The 18,037-nt window shown below is 36.8% G+C and overlaps 1 protein-coding gene across 1 annotated transcript in view; it reads right to left on the minus strand.

Moving 5' to 3' along the window:
• LOC111447614 (protein ARABIDILLO 1-like) overlaps window positions 1-9,472 on the minus strand; it is a 13,486-nt gene extending 4,014 nt beyond the window's left edge. The window contains exons 1-5 of the mRNA XM_023086873.1: window positions 7,446-9,472; window positions 7,123-7,281; window positions 6,950-7,030; window positions 6,677-6,808; window positions 38-165 (exon numbers count right to left, since the gene is read on the minus strand). Of these exons, the coding sequence (XP_022942641.1) occupies window positions 38-165; window positions 6,677-6,808; window positions 6,950-7,030; window positions 7,123-7,281; window positions 7,446-8,795 (1,850 nt within the window). The 5' untranslated portion in view covers window positions 8,796-9,472. The remainder of the gene's footprint in view (window positions 1-37; window positions 166-6,676; window positions 6,809-6,949; window positions 7,031-7,122; window positions 7,282-7,445) is intronic.
• Window positions 9,473-18,037: the final 8,565 nt, after the last annotated feature.

The following is an 18,037-nucleotide window of genomic DNA, read 5'->3' on the forward strand; positions in this document are numbered from 1 at the left end:
AAAAAAAAAAAAAAAAAAAAAAACAATTGAATCATACCTGACACCTTCATGAGGAGAATGTGTGAGTTGGACAAGTGCTTCAAGTGCACCTGCCTCTTGTCCAACAGCAGAGTTGTTTGTGTTGCTATCACCGTGGGCAGCCAAATTTGCCAATGCCCGAGCTGCCTGAAATTTTCAAATTCCAAATTTTGAAAATTTAGACTTACAGATTGAACAAACAAAAGTATCAACAAAAAAAAAAGGTCCAAATGAAAATTATAATAATCTTCAAAATACTACAATTAACATTTTGTGGTTCGCAGTGGTTCTGACATAATTCTTGCCCCAAGGCAACACAAAAACACGCTCAGCCGATTAGAGAGGGCCGGTAATCTCTCCCTTTCCCTTCTCGAGCTAATTCTTACCCCTGGCCAACCTTACCTTCACGATTCAGCCCTTTTAACTAACTTCACAGAGGGATATCATCGAACTAACCAAAATTTCCATGGCCCCTGATTGATCGTTGGTTCGGTAAGCAAAAGAATCTTCTATTTCCATAGCCCTTTAAAATACATCAGTTAGTATAGGTGGCCCAACTTGGGTTTCAGCATGATTACCAATGGCCTGTTTCGATTGAGAGACATGAAAAACAGGGTTGAGTGGAGGTTTCTTTTGGTCATTGGAGTTTAAATGCCACAGTTCCAATCTTCTGTTCAATGCTATATGGCCATCAATTCTCATTCATTTGCAGACTTAGTTTGAGCTTTGGCTGATAAGGTATGGCTAGAAGGTGATAGGACGCTTTTTCAAAGATAACAGCAACCAAATTGGTTCTTGAAGTGTCGATTTTGATTATAAACTTGGTTGAAATTGCAGCGTGACCGTGCCCCTTTTCAAACTTTCAAAAGCTTTGGTACCTTGCTCATTCTATTCAAATGCCCCCTCTTCAACAACTAAGATAGAGAAGTTGTTTTGCTTCCATACTGTAGCACAAATCTATGGAATTAACTAGTCAATCCAAGGAAACCACGTAAATCTTTGATCGTTTGAGGGAGAGGCCCTTTAATCATGGATCTAACCTTCTCGGGATCTGTTGCTACTCCTTCAACCGAAACCTGATGGTCGACATACTCTAATCTAGTCCTTCGCAAAGTGACATTTCCCTAAGTTTTATATATATATATAGAAGTGGCGTAGGTGTTCACATAGCTAGAACTATAAATCGATATGTCATCAGAGAAAAAACCAAAATGAACATACATAGGAACAACCTGAAAATTCAGTTCATTAGAGCTTGGAATGAGGAGGGAGCATTCATAAGGCCAAATGGCATAACGAGGAGCTCATGGTTGCCTTTATGAGTTCTCAAAGTGGTTTTCTCAATGTCTCATTCAGGCACACGAGTCTAGTGGTAACCGAATATCAGATCAATTTTGGAATAGATGGAAGATCCATTCAACTCATCCTTGAGTTCTTCAAATACTGGAATCGGGAATTTACCTAGTAGTGTGGCATTGTTCATCGCACGATAATCTATACAAAACCGCCACTTTCCATCCTTTTTCACTAAAAGCACCGAGCTAGAGTATGGGCTAACACTCAGTTGAATGATCCCCGAGGCTAGCATTTCCTATATAAATTTCTCTATTTCAATACTCTGCACTTGGGGATAACCATATGGACGGACATTCGCCGATGATGTACCCTATTTCGAATGAATTCGATGATCAATGTTTCTTATTGGGATAATCCTTCAGGCAATTAAAATATGTCTTTACACTCTTGCTACAGTTGAAGCACTAAAGCCGATAACTCATCGACTAGAACAAATATGACCAGGTTTAAGGAAGGAAAGACTCAAGCAAAAGCCTAGACTATTCTTCTTATATGAGGTAAAGCAACGAAGCTCCCTGATTGAACTCGGGTTGAACTATCTCTTTGATTGAATGAGGCTCTAAATAGGTAGATGTTTGTTTGTTTCTTTAAGTCAGGTTTAAGGAAAGATTAATGAGACTAAGATTAATGAGACTGGGTCACACGGTTAAGTATTGAAACAGGCACCAAAGCTTTGAACTTAACCAAAAAGCCTTGGTCACTCTTCCATGTTTTCATTGTGTTCTTTAAGGTTACCTTTGTCTTGGTTAGACTCGAATCCCCTTTAAGAACAATTTGATCATCCCCCATCCCTAGTGTGATCGTTAATGTCGTCCAATTTACATTGGTTTCCCCCAAAGTATGAGCCACTCCAATCCTAGCACCACATCTACCCCTCTATTTCAAGGGGTAAGAAGCTCCAGCTGATCGTTAAGTTCCTTAGGTTGAAGACCACCCTTTACAAGTCCCTCTTCCCCTCATGGCCACCCTAGATCCCATGATCACTCAATAATTGATTGTTTTTAGGAATCACGACTCTCCACAATGGTATGATATTGTCCACTTTGAGCATAAGCTTTCATGGCTTTACTTTGGGCTTCCCTAAAAGGCCTCATACCAATGGAGATGTATTCCTTTACTTATAAACCCATGATCATTCCCTAAATTAGCCAATGTGGGACTCACTCCCAACACTCCCAACAATCCTCAACAATCCTCCCCTCGAACAAAGTACACTATAAGTCTCCCCGAGGCTTATGGAGCTCTCGAACAGCCTCCCATTAATCGAGGCTCAACTCCTTTCTCTGGAGCCCTCGAACAAAGTATACTGTTTGTTCGACACTTTAGTCACTTTTTTACTACACTTTCGAGGCTCACAATCTTTGTTCGATATTTGATGATTCTATTGTCATGGCTAAGTTTAGAGCATGGCTCTGATACCATGTTAGAAATCACGACTCTCCACAATGGTATGATATTGTCCACTTTGAGCATAAGCTCTCATGGCTTTGCTTTGGGCTTCCCTAAAAGGCCTCATACTAATGGAGATGTATTCCTTTACTTATGAACCCATGATCATTCCCTAAATTAGTCAATGTAGGACTCACTCCCAACACTCCCAACAATCCTCAACATAATCGGCAGTTTCAAACTATCCCCTAACCTTTGTGCGAAGTTGAGGGTTGCCCCACGAACGATTAGGACCACTACCTCTTGCTAATTGATTGCCTTTTTCATCTTCATTTTTCTCAGAAGTAAACCCCACTACGGTCAGCTCTAATGCATATTCTTCTTCCACTATTTGTTCATCGAGAATTTCTGCCATCTCCTCTATGATTTCTGATTTTTCTTTGTCGGGATGCATCATCATTGTCCTTAATTCTTTAGACTTACATTTGTGTCCCACCATGTGTCTTTCATCACAATGAAAATACAAACCCTTTTCCTTGTGAAACTAAATCTCAACGTCCGACATGGGTATCAGTTATGGTGTTTTCGTGCCTTCTTTACCACTCGAGGGATTCGAGCTTGGGTCTGAATAATGGGTTTCCCCCCACTACATTTAGTTTGGCTATCTCCAAGTGGCTTGTTTTGTGTCTTAGACCAATTGGACCTTCAACACATCACTTCTGCAATCTAATCTGTTCATGAATGTGTTTCTGATAACTTCATTCGACAAGTGAAACAATTGAGCCATTCAGATTGTAATTGGTTCAGCACGACTCAGTTTGACTGTTGAACCGAAACCTAACCATTAAGATATAAAATAAAATGAGAAAATTGAACCAATCTGCCATATGAAACATAACCAAACCACTTGAACCAATTAACTAATGGTCTAGTCGGTTTGGTTTGACGGTTCATTGCCTGATTAATTTCAGGCATGGGTGGATTGGAGGCGGGTGCGTAAACAAGTTGGAACTGACAATTGATTTCATTTCGTTGGGAGCTTCAAAGGAATTGAGCTCCAAGCTAGCTAACGAACGTGGATCACTCACCATCGCGCCTGCCAATGGTGATTTCCAATCGTCCGATGTCAACTCAACCACAAATGTAGCCATCATTTTTCAAGTTTCTTCATAAGCAAATATCTTTCGAGTTTCCTCTGTTTGGACCAATATATGGGCTCTACGGATTTCTTCAATAACGCTATATTTTAACTTTCGAACCTTTTCCTTTATACTCTCAATGTGTTGAACCTTCTCCTTAATGCCTCGAATCTCCGGTTCAATGATATCCAATCACTCATTAATTCTTTTCTGGGCATTTACCAATCTTACCCAAGTTGTGATACTCTACTGCCAATATGCAAGGATCTATCTCACAATGTATTGATATTATGAGACAATTATTGCCCTGCTACCAATATAGAAGGATATGCCTCCTTATGTATTGATATTTCGAGATAATTTTTGCCCTTACGCAATACAAAACGCTCACAACTTTATGTTGTTTAAAAGGGTGGTTGGTAACAACAAGCACATCCCCTCTTGAACATCCATAGGGTAGAACCACACTCCTTCCGAACGTCCTAAAAAGATATGCCAGTATTTTCCAAGAGAAGGGGTCATGAACAAAAATACGATTTTGTGATTCGGTCTATTCTTTACACAAAGATAATTTAGACTTGCAACACTTTTCATAATTCTCCTTGATAGAACCTCATGTATACTTTCGGGATCATGTTTCCGACACAAAAAAAGAAAAGAAAAAAAGAACCATTTTTGTCATATTTTTATTTTCACTCGATTTGTATTGTTTAGCATGAGCCTCTTTTCATTATTTCAGCAAAAACCATTTTTCTTGTTAAAAGAACGTCTTGGGGAACGATTTAACATAGCAACCAAAGGAAAGAGCAAGAACCGACACCTCTTTGTTGTCAATGGTACCTGATTTTTGTGCGAAGGCAAGAAGTTCGTTAAAAAAACTTTTGAGGAAAGACCACAAAATTGCCAGCTTGGATAACTCGTATATGCAAAACATAAAGTATCATCTACATGTTGGATTTGACTTCAGAGAAATACGAATCTTATCTTTTCCTGTCTCAAAACCTTCAACAATGTTTTTCTTTTAGCGGTTTCTACAAAATTTTGAAGGCATAAATTCCAAGGGTGAACAAAAATGGGGGAAGAAAGGATCCCCTCGGATACCCTCGTTTAATTCCAAATGAAGTATAGAGTGTACCTGTAACAGCCCAAACCCACCATTAGCAGATATTGTCCTCTTTGAGCTTTCTCTTTCGGGCTTTCCTTCAAGGTTTTTACGGTACCTCTGATCCTTCCATTAATTAGGACGGAGAAGTTGGTAGAGGAAAGGCATCCAAGATAGTCAAACCGAGACTTAGCGGAGGAACACCCCGACCCATAATAAAACTCACTTTCTCCTTCAGGCACATTGATGTCTCTCCTATTTAGTCATTTCTTAGCTAATTAGACAACGCATCATTCATCATTATTGTATACTCTTCCATACATTTGCACCGCCTCCGATAAATAATCCCCTCTTTAACTTTTCTAAAAACTTGCTCATTAAAACAAGGATCCTAAACTAAAGAACCAAAGAGCTTTTCACAACAAGTAACTTCCTTGGTCTGAAAGATTTGAAGCAACTCGCCCCTTGAGGCTTCTTCTTGGAGTTCCCTCTCAAAAGCCTTAACCGGAGTGTTTCCGTATATCCTTAGGAGTTAATGCCTAACACAAGACTTTTGTCTTTGCTAATCATCAAGTCCATAATAGATTCAAAAAAAGATAGCCTAGTTTGAGATTAACAAAACAACTTTCGTCGTGATAGGGCCAAGCTCCTACTCACCACCTGCACCTCTCAAAAACATTACCATCCACACCTCTCGAGACAATCCTACTTAAGATATCCGTGAGAGAGGTTCACCTTATCTCAAACATCTTGAAGCATGCATCCTACCTCTCGGATAGAATATCTAACTGTTCTCGTTCAATTCCAGAGCTAGGATCTCCTTCCTCCATTGCCTTAGCTTCAACTTGACATCTTAAGCTTTCAAAATGCAACTTTCCCGTGTTCTCTTTACGATCTCTTGAGTGGTTTCTCTTGACAAGACATATATTTGAATTGGAATGTTTTTATAGTTCCAACAAGCGCGCTTTTGGAGCTTGCATCACTTAAGCATTAAGCTCTTTTCATTTTCCAAATTAAAGTTTCGTTTCTAATTGAAAAAAAAAAAACATAAGTCTATCCGTCCTTGAATATTGAAGTCATTCCACTACAACTTGAAAGACGAGATAATGATGGATTTCGCAACCACAGGCTTTAAAACCGAAGGAGTTCAAGACGCCAATGAAAAGATGTGATAAAAAAGAACGGTTCTTACTCTTCTAGCTGCTAGAAACTAGAACTCTATGAGAGTGGGAATAGACTAACCCTTAAGTTAAATCAGGTTAATATATCATTTCCAAGAGGTCTTTGATTCAATTCTATATCAATGTTCAATTCGTTAAAAGAAAACGCCTCATATTCGAGGTCCTCGTGTGGCTAAGACTTTCCTTCATCTCCCACATCCTCCCGACCCTCCCAAAAATGGTGTTTAAGGCAAAACGTCAAATCATAAACATCATAGCCTTACCTTTCTCCATATGCCAAAGAAAGTAGCACTAGAAATGACCTCACCAAAATTCATCGAATAAAACTTCTAATCAATCCTAATCTCGACCTTTGACAGAGATGACATCGATAAAATACCCGGAAAAAAATTAATCACTGAAGTTCACACAACGTGCACGACAACATACAATAACATTCTACGAAAATTAATTTTGTTAAAAAAATCCATGTTAGTAAATTGGATGATCACCTGTTCTTGCACTCCTTCGAACTTGCAATTGCGAGCAAGCATCACCAAAGCATGCACGCCACCGGCTAAAGCAACTTCAGTACTACACCTATCATCAGCTGCCAAATTTGCTAGTGCCCCCGCAGCACGTTCCTGAATGTACATGTGAAACAATATTAAAATCTATAATTTCTGAGGAATTTAATTCAGCGCCAGAAACGTGTATCGCTCAACGAGGATGGTTAAGGGAATAGCCAGAGACACAGTATCGAATAATGAAATGGAGAAACTTACAAGAACTCCATCACCACCAGAAGACCATTTAAATATCAAATCAACTAAAGCTCTTACTCCGCCAGCCTCAGCAATCGCACCCTATTTTTATTTTAAAATATCGGTTGTCAAAACTCGAAGTTAAGAATCTCCAATTATGGTCTTACCGACAAATAAATTAACAAATATTAGACCTTGTGTTCCTCGCCAACCGAAAGATTCCACAATCCTCCAGCAGCCTCTTCTGCAACGAGCCTGTTCATGGATCTTGCAAGACCAGCAAGAATATCGATTCCACCTTCTTCGGCTACAGCCTTTGCGACATTAGCGTTCACAGACAAGTTTGCTATGGCCTGCACAAGCAAAAGAATATCATAATAAAGTTGTTTCTGTAATAGTTATGAGCAATGGGTACAAAGAGAATCGTCCATATCTCAGTTATCGTCGAAATCTAATCAACCAACAAATATTCTGTAACGTGCGTATTTGCCTGTTAGTGTATCCATATGAAATTTACCTTTGCTGCCTCGGATTGGAGCCCTTCCCTCCAAGACTTAGCCAAATTTAGGAGGAGACGTATTCCACCACACCGCATAACTTCTTCTGCCCTTCCAGAGTCGATACTAGCATTTTCGTCATCGATGACAACAAAAGTTGCAAGGCCTGTTGCTGCCCTTTCTTGAACATCTTCTTGTGAACTCTGCATCAAACTAAGTAATAATGCTGCTCCTTGATTAAGCCAAAAATTATCCAGACCGTGCTGATTGCTCTCAGCGATACGTAGGAGATTATGAGATAATATCCACTCAATCCACATCATTATCTCGTTCAAACTCTTATTTTTATTCTCCAAATTTCTCCAATCTAACAACATATTTTCACCTTTCTTTGTAGTATCGACAAATAAAGAAGCTATTTCCTTCACGACATCGGTGAAAAGGGCAAGTAATAATTTTCCTTTATATTTGCTGACAGTGAAGCTAGTATCTTCTTCTAAAACCGAACAATTGAAGGCACACAAGATTTTCAAGCTCTGAGATGACGACATTAATCTTGATACGGCAACAGGACCAATATCCGTTCGTGAGACATCTAAACCAATCAAATTAGGCAGCTTGTGCCACTGATGTGAAACCGCACCCCACTTCATATTTGTGGTACCTGCAACCGAAAGAAAACGAACCGATGCTACATTTCCAAGGGCCATCTCATCTATATTCAAACAATCGATGAACCCAATATCGAGCAAATTTGGGCAATGCTTTGATAAAGCATTCAGAGCCTCAGCATTGACATCTATAATTCCAGAAAGCCTAAGCTTTTTCAACTTAGGACAACAAATGGCTATTGTTTTTATAGCATCACTACTAATCCTCTCACAGAAATCCGGCCCAAGCTGGAGGCTTTCAAGCGCCTCATGTCGAGCTGCAATGGCAGAAAGTGTAGCATCAGTAATTTTTCGACAGTAATCACCGCTTATTTCACGCAAATTCTTTGCAAGAAGAAGAATTATCGCATCAGCCGACTCTGCCCCACGAAACCTAAGCTTCTGAAGATTATTGCATCTAGAAGCAAGGGAAGAAGCCATTGCAGCATCAATTTTATGCGCTCGAAGATCAAACGAAGTCCACAAGCATTCAGATAAACCAAGAACTCTCCATGTTCTACACGTCGATGACAAATTCGCCCGGTCACGATAATTCAAACAAGAAAACAGCTGAATGACTGTATCATCAGGCAAACAAGTCCAATCCACTGTCTGTTTATAATCCAAATCAGCTATCTCACATTCAATTTCAAGGTAGCTTGGCAAAATCAGCTTCTCCTTCCCTTTTCTACTCACCTTCCTACGCACCCTACGATTCATGTTCTACCCAATCCCAGAAACTCAGATACCGCTACCCCTGACCTGACGACACAATGGAAACACAGACAAACACGAAACCATACTCTTTAAACCCAAATCCCCAATTCTTTAACGCGCTAGCCAACGCGAACCCTATGCTATTACTTCAAAACCCTGGCCCTCCGAAGAACCAAGTTATGATTACCCCACAATTGATTGAAAACTCTTAATGTGAACCAAAAAAAAACCCCCAAGTTCGTCAAAAACAACAAAGAACAAAATTAATCCGCGTTATAGATTGATTACATGAACGAAAATCGCCGGCCCTTAAACCTGATAGAGTTTTTGCTATCTGGGTGCGCCGGTAAACCCTGAAATCTTCACCTTATACAATGAATCACGACACATTCAATATGGTTGATTGAAAAAAGTCGAAATTCAGCAGAAAAGATTGCAAAACGAAGGAGGAAGAAGGGGGAGAATTCAGGTGATGTTTTGAAGCTCAAACCCTCAAAGCATATGAACACCTCTCTCCCCTAATTTACTTTGAACTGCTATCAACAAATTAACCACAAGCATATCCAAACAGAGAGAATAAATATGAGAAAGAAGGTCAGAGAAGAAAAATGATGTGAATGAATGAATGAATGAATATCAACTACATAGCTAATCCGGGAAGAGCACTCACCCTTCTATATATATAAATATCATGTGTTTTATGCTGTCCTTTGTATTTGTACCACATGGGTTCCCAGATTTTGAGTATTTTCTTCATGGGCAGGCCTCAACCTTCCCAATCTTTTAGTAACATTTCTAAATTTTAATTGGGTTTAGTTTAAGAACCCTATTATTAATTATCGGGTTTTGTTTTCGAGTTCCATTCGAACGTTTAACTTCTCGGCTTGATATTAATTATTTGTGTTGAATATCATATTCTTTGTTAGAACTAGTTTAGTTTGATGTAGTTTGTGTCTTTTATTTGATAGGCTCGAATTTCACATTAACAAAACACAAGTGTAAAGGTTTGATTTATGAAAGTCAAAAAAATTAAACTTTAATAGAATGAGAATCAATGTAATTGTCATGCTTTTTCGTGGGAATCGTTGGACTTGAGTTTTAGGTCAAGATTTCGTTGCTCTTTCTCGTGGTTTAACTATTCATTATCGAGTATTATCATATAACGAACACATGAATGACAATTTAATTGGCAACATCCAGTGCATTGTTCTCATCGACCTCTTGGTTGTATTATTTGATAGAACCTTACAAATAGGTATCGTAGTTTGTTAAAACACTCGTAAATAGTTTAGGTGGGTACTATGAGAACTAAATTTTAACTTTTTTAGGATCATAGAGATCAAATATATAGTTTAACGTAATTAAAGTTATAATGTCTTAATTAGTTGAGGTATCTGATCAATGATAAGCTCTAGTCACTTGGAAGCCATGATCGCTCGAAGGCAGATACAAACCGAAATGATCTTTGCCATGGTTGTAAGCAAAGCTATGATTTGAATTGTGCTCCAAGGTCGGCTAATGGAAGGAAAAAATGTTACATGCAATAGCTTCGGTAGAATAGCAGTGCAAATACAAGTATTGATCATCGTCTTGGTAAACTGTTGTCTCACCAACTAGCTAATTAGCCGTTGTTTCCATATGTTGTTCCCTTCACATAATCTGATCTTTAATCTAATGATCTATTACGGCAAAACATTCATCTATTGGGTTGCTTCTTTTTTGGTCGAATCCTAATTTCGTTTTGCTTTTCTTGGTCGTTGAGCATGATCGACTCCACTCTTTTCTCTGCCTCCCGGCTTCATTCCCAAGTGTCGTTCTTCTTTAGAGCCTCCATTTCTGCTATCGCGCAACTAACCAACTAGCCAAAGAGAGAGGGAGAGGGATCATGTCTATCAATTTGTATATACATTTTGTCCATCCTATACTTGCAAACTTAGCTTTCTTAGCCAACATCTCCGGTTTCAGTCGAGCGTTATTAGAAGTAGCGAACTCTCCTAGTAGCGAAGGAAAAGGGCAAGGCTTTTTTCATCGTAATAGTAGGCGGGTCTCATGAGATTTATGTCGGTCGTCGGAATCAAATTCAAGTCGCAGTAGAACGATCCCTAGGACAAGAAGAAATTGAATCCATACACTCAATCCATTGCTTCTACCCCTCCCCAATGTCCATCCTTATATGTTCGAGCTTTACCGACTTGGTCAAGGGATTGACAGCCAACAAACATGCATGAGAGAAATCGAGCTTGAAATTTAAAGGTTTGGGAATATGTTTTATAGAAGCTTTAGACTTAGATATCTTCCTAGATTTTTAATAAATAAAAAAAACCATAATTCTTGTCCCAATCGACTCGTCTTGAGATACTAAAGATTTGCTTAATAAATCGAAGTCAACATAGGAAAATTTGATGTTTTTAAGGAACATAAAAAGTATCGAACACACTAAGTAAGTAGTACATTAGGACTACAATTTAAGTGTTATTAAAGTTTAAGACCAAACTGAGCTGATTGAACAAATATGAATTGTTAGGATGCTCAATTTTTACGTAACAAAACCAACTCCAAAATGAACAAAATTGAAAATATGACTAGATGTCCATGTTTAGATCATTCTTTAAGATTAAATTCCATGCACGAGATGTTTAGTGCTATTATACAAGGACAATTAGAGGTTCACTAACTAATCTTTAATCATGAACTCGGCTCGATCGTCAAGAGTCCGAATGATATTTTAGAATTAACTATATTTTATGTATACTTTGTGGGGACTATTAGGGTTTTTCCAGTTAATTCCCTTTCAGTGAAGTTATCAGTTCGGTGGGGATTGCTTTAGTACTTTTATGAGTTGATATAACTAGAATTGATCCTTGGAAAAGCATGAACTCAATGAAAACTTTATGAGCGCCGTGTGGATGCGGTTAGGAGTTTCCAACTACTCCCTAACCGTGAGCTTGCTCAAATGATAGTGAGGGACTACATAGATAGACACGTGTTGGCTAGAGGGTCGTAACTCCCTTCGTGCCGCTTACATAATGGCTTGTTGGGATTTATGCTAATAAGTCTTGTAATTAGTGTTTTTTTTTGTAATAATGATTTTGATCGAAGGTTATTGGTGTAATGTTGGACAATATCTAGTTAACATATCAAAGGATCATGTTCATATAACTTAAAGAGTCTATAGTATACTGTAGCGACTCGCTATTCGAGGGGACTTGAGCCACGGATCGTTACTCATTGATGTGGACATAAGTAAAATGCATAAAATTAAAAATATTTACGCACATGCATGCACATCTAAAGCTCAATTAAAATAGTAATAAAATTTCAGTTTTACAAAAGATAAACCGAGATCACCCAAATACAATATTACAAGTTCAAACTATTTAAAATATGCAAATGTACGGTTTAAAGGACAAGTACGAAAGAAATTCTAGACTTAAATGTGGCGGTACTGCCTATAGTGAACAGCCCAGATGCACGCCTCGACCGCTACATCAAGGTTCACTTGAAAAGAAGATTAAGCTACCAGGGTTGAATATATAAAATATACTCAATAAGCAGGTTGCCGGATAGTTTTTTCTCATAGATGGATCAATTGAGAGATACAAGACTCGATTATAGTTCGAGAGTTATCTCAAGGATATGGACTAGACTATGATGAAATATTTAATCCAGTGGCAAAGATCACAACACAGTTCCTACTAGCACTCACGGTAAGTAAAAATTAAGAACTATGGCAGATAGATATGAAGAATGGTTTCTTATGCGAAGAGATGGATCGGGAGATCTACATGAACTAACCAAAGAGATTTTAGAATGCAGTTGAAACCATGAATCGGTACATGTGAAGTCCAGAGAAGCCTTATTTAGATGTGGTTCAACGAGTCCTAAGATATGTTAAAGATACAATTGACTACGATCTTTTGTACAAAAGAAGCGAAGACAGAAATCTAGTTGGATACTGACCAAGATACCTAAAGATCAACCACATGGTATATGTTCAATTTGGTTCGGTGCAACAAAAGACAACCAACAATATCATTGTAAAAAACAAAAGCGGAGTGTAGAGCAGCAGCCGGAACAACTCAAGAAGGTACGTCATTGATACTCTTAATGAAGGATTTGCAACAGAAAGTTGACGATCTGATACCACTTCATTGCGACAACCAATCTACAGTTTACCTAATAGAAAATCTAGTGTTTCGTACTAAAACAAAGCATGTGAAGGTGCACTACCATTTTATTAGAGAGAAAGTCTTGAAGAAAAAAATCGAATGATCAAGTGGCAAACTTACAAAAGGGTTGATACTGGCAAATATTAGTCTTAATAAATGTGTGAGTGTTTCCCACAAAAGAGTTGTGTTCAACACCGATGGCCTAGATAGGACTAGGCTAAGAGAACCAGATGGCTTCCGCACCATCTTAGGTGACTCAAGATAACCTAGAAAATAGCCTAGGAGCACCAGTGACTAAGTATGAATAAGATACCTAAACGACGTAACAAACTAAATGAATGTAAGATTTGAGAAGGAAGTAAGAACCTACATACTCATTTGTGCTACCTTATTCTTTTCATATGAAGGATAGACAGTGTAGTCCGATGCAAGGGCTGTAGAGTTATAGGAGTCGAGATAAATATGTATCTAGGCTTTTTCAAACTTTACGACTTGTATTTGCTTATATTGTGTCTCCGTCCTATTTTGTAAGTTTGATCTTATGATTGAATTAATTTAAATTATATTCCTGCACGATTTAAAAGTATTAAATTTACTGTGTCTTTCCAATATTCCACGTTAGTTAGTGAAGGTTGGCTCGTGCACCACGAAAAGTGAGTCATTACAAAAGGAAATGTACATTTATTAATGTATACCACATTTGAATGAGATTGATTTTGAAGATATGTTGGCTAAGAAATACTTAAAAGAATTGATAGTTACTGTAGCCATGGAGAGAAAAAAAAAACCTAATGATTTAATGAAATTTCAAGTTTTTAAATATTATAAAATTTTGTTCCATTGATTATATTTTAAATTCTCTATTTTCTTTCCTTGAGTTTCCGTCGGTTTTCAAAAGTCTATATCATTCTCGAGCACTATTTTTTATATGTATTACTTGTAGAAATTTACATCTAATCCGATAATTCAGACCAACCCAACTCGAATTACAAGGACTGGGTTGGGTTGGGTTGGATTGAACTAGTATTTCAAGTTGGGTTGAATTATTTTCTTGAATCTGAATTGGCTCGATTCGGTTTCGAGGTTACAGGACAAAAACCTCAAATTGACTTGAACCGAAAAAATGTTATAAAATACATTAAGAAATTTAGCGTATTCATAAGTGTGTTAGAATGGCAACGTGGGCTTACTACAACTGACCATTATTATTTTGTTTAGGTTTTCTCTTTATTATTTTGGTTATTTTATTATTTTTAATTTATTTTATATTATTTTATTTAGTTTCCTTTATATATTTTATATTTCTCCACCTCAATATTTCATACATTATTATTTTGTTTACGTTCTTCTCTTATTATTTTGTTTATTTTTTTTATTACTTTATTATTTTTTATTTATTTTAATTTATTTTATTTAGTTTTTTTATATATTTTATATTTCTCCACCTCAATCTTTCATACTATTTTTTAACAGATTATTTAATAAATTAAAAAATAATTATTTATACCTTTTATATTATTTTAAAATACACTCTTATTAATAAATTAAAAAATAGCCGTAAATAAATAATGAGTGTTAATAGATTTGAAATTTTGTTAAAACCAAGACTTAAGTAATTCTAAAATTGAATGTATTTATTGCAATATTATTATATCACAATTTACACATTTTTTTTTTTAATTTTATGATAATTTAGGAGCCTCCAATATAAGTAAATTTATTTTAATATAAGTAAAATTCTACATTATTTTTTATTTTTATTTATTTTTATTAGTTATAGTTTTTTAAATTAATCATTTGTATGGTTTTTAAATTTCATAATTTATTCTTATATTTTCTAACTGATTCTCAAGAAGTGCCGGTATTTAGTTGTTCTATGATAATATTGAAGTATGTTAGGAGGTAACAATTTACGATTGATTTATGTTTGTTTGTGAACCTTTAATATCCTTTCGGTGGATAAATAAAATTTTTTAAAAAAAATTTAAAAAATTAACGACTCAACAACCCAACTTGAAAATAAAAGGTTGTGTTGGGTTCGGTTGTAAAAAAATTTGGGTTGGATTGAAAGTTACCAATCCAACCAATCCGAACTTTTGTTTGGGTCAAAAAAATTAGTCAACCCAACCTAACTCAGATCATATAAAACCGTATAAAATCCTAAATAGTTGGTTGCAAACTTACATGCATTTTGTATTTTGTATTTATTTTTTTTTTCTTTTCAAATTGATAGTTTATATTTATATAATTTGATATAAATATGTACGGTAAACTATGTAAAATGTATATGGTGCATGTGTTAAACTATATAATATAAATATTTACCATATAGTATATTGTTTATAAACATTATTATTTATATGGACATGTATATTATTGTAACGATCTTATTTTCTTATTGAAATAGAGCTACTACCATATGCATGACGTGACCTTTTCATGCAGAAAACATTCCTTTTAAATAGTTCATAAAAGATGTCATGAACTTATACTTTAAAAATAAAACATTGTCCTTAATCTAATCTAAGACTATATAATAAGATGAAATGCAACTACCTTTCTATGGTTTTCATGCATCGCCTCCGTCATTCGTACAATGGTGTCTTGCCTTTACTTGAAAGGTAAGTACAATGGTGTCTTGCCTTTACTTGAAACGTAAGACTAATATATGGCTTTAGTATTTTAAGAAATACTGAGTTAGTGACCCATTATTAATGTCGTGGAATACGAACACATATAACATGGTGAGACCTATCATTTAAAACATCATTTCATTCCTTTAGGCGGCATTCTAGTCCGGCTAAGTTGGATGTATAATACTTCTCTACACACGACCCACACATGCAAACGTGGACCCACCAAGCAGGCTCGCTGTAATAACCCGAAAATAATAAATAAATTAATAAATTAATAAATTAATTAAATAAAAATAAAAATAAATAAATAAATAATAAATAATAATAATAATAATAAAAATAATAATAAAAAAAAAAAAAAAAAAGAAAAAGAAGAAAAGAAGAAGAAGACAGCAGCAGCTTGAAGCTGCTGCCATGGAGAAAGGAAGAATGGACAGGTGTGAAGGGAAAAGAAAGAAAAGAGAGGAAGATAGAGGATGTGGAAACGTAATCAAAATATTCCAAATAAAAAAAACTTCTGTTCAATTGCGACCTTATAATGCAATCGCATCAGACGCGAGCCCCTTCTAGGGCTGTATTAGGTTTTTAAAAAAAGAAGAAAAACAAAGAATGGTGATTAGCGAAAAACCCAGAAAACAGAGGAGGAAATTTTTGAGAATTCGAGTTTTGGTTGCTTAAAATTGGACATTAATCGAGGGTAAAGAAAGAGGAGTTGTTGCTGAGGAATCATTTGGGGAAGGGGATACGGCCACGAGCTGAATCGGACGGTGATTCGAAGGTAACGAAAAACCCATATCACCGAACCTTTAAATCTCGATATTTTGGTTCGTATTGTATAATAAGTTATGATATAGGGCTTGTTAGAAACGTAATAAGGAGATCTACAAATTTGTAGAAGGAATCAGGATGAAATTCGAACCGTAGAAGGAGGATATGGCTTCGGGATATAGTAGGTATTAACAGAAAAGGGGAAAATTTCAGAAAAACGCAAGGAAGAAGAAGGAGCGCGTGCACTACACGCAGGCGCGTGAGGGCCGCGACTGGGCGTGCGACTGGGCGTGCTCCTGGCGCGTGGGACAGACACACAGAGGCGCGTGAGGCGCGTGAAGCATCAGTTCGGTTCCCGGTTTGTTTCGTTCGATTTGTTTTGACCTGTTCTACCTAGATTGACCTATACTTACCGTGAAAATGGTGAAATATAGGTCTAATTGGAAGGAATTGTGTGGAAATACCCTATTAAATGTACAATCAAGAGAGAAAGGGATTCGAAACCAGGTAAGTAGCGTATCGACCTTTGAACTAGTTCTTAACTTGTTTTACAACATGTGAGTATGTTGTTTACCTGATTAAGAGCTTAATAAGTTATGATGAGCTTTGATGATAGTTTGTGTTTATTGTATATTGTGACTGCTTGCCTGTGATGTAAGCGTGATATAAACGATTGTCAGAATGTTCTACGTGTTGATCATGATACATGTATGAAAGCATGCAGTAACTGTGAGTATGTTATGCATGTTAATGGAAAGGTTATGACTCTAGATATGCTTATTGGTGGTTGAGCTATGGCTTATTTACTGAGTATGATAGTCTACTAATTCCCGCGGAGTTCCTGGCCAACGCGCTGTGTGCTAAGTCAGGGAGCATGAGTACTCCTGACCGTTGGTATATGAGATAAACAGGCCGCCAGAGCAATTAGTAGACGGACCGTATTTGACCGAGAGCGAGTCTTACATACGAGTCCGAAAATTCTAGATAAGCATATCGAGAGAGAGTCAGTAACCTAGCTGGAGGTAGCTGAGATACCTCATTAACGAATAGATGACCCTAGTAAGAGAACTAGGAGTCAATGATGAATAAAACCTAAAAACATCTGGAAAGATTAGTTATGAACTCTTGAATGATAAGCTAGCTACTTACTGAGTAATCTAATTACTCATCAAAATTATTATAACTTTTCTTTCCAGATTTAGATGGTGCAGGCCAACCGAGGACGAGACCAGCGGACTGAAGACTACTGGGAATCCATGTCTGTGTCTGTTTTGTATATTTATGTTTTCGCTGTCAAGAATTCACTTCGGTTGTTTTAAGTTTAAAATAGCACCGATTTTAAATGTTTTACTGGAAGTTTTTTTTTAAAAATATTTTGAGATTATGGTTGGGTGTTAGAGTATGTTGTCGTGGATGATGGTAACTCCTGTTAATCGTGTTGACGATGAGCGGGCGTTACACTCGCACACCCCTTAACCTTGCTGGTCGGACTAGCACTTTGTTGACGAGCTGTTGTCGGACACACAAAAAGAATAGTGGCCGTCGTATCATCATGACAAACATAAATGTCATAATCAATTTCATAGTGTACGCATCCATATTCATCTTAGGGAGCATCTGACCAAGAACACAGCTAACATCAGTGGTAGTGGTTGTGTTCATAATCCCTTTC

Source organism: Cucurbita moschata, unplaced genomic scaffold, assembly GCF_002738365.1.
Source record: "Cucurbita moschata cultivar Rifu unplaced genomic scaffold, Cmos_1.0 Cmo_Scf00001, whole genome shotgun sequence".
NCBI lineage: Eukaryota > Viridiplantae > Streptophyta > Magnoliopsida > Cucurbitales > Cucurbitaceae > Cucurbita > Cucurbita moschata.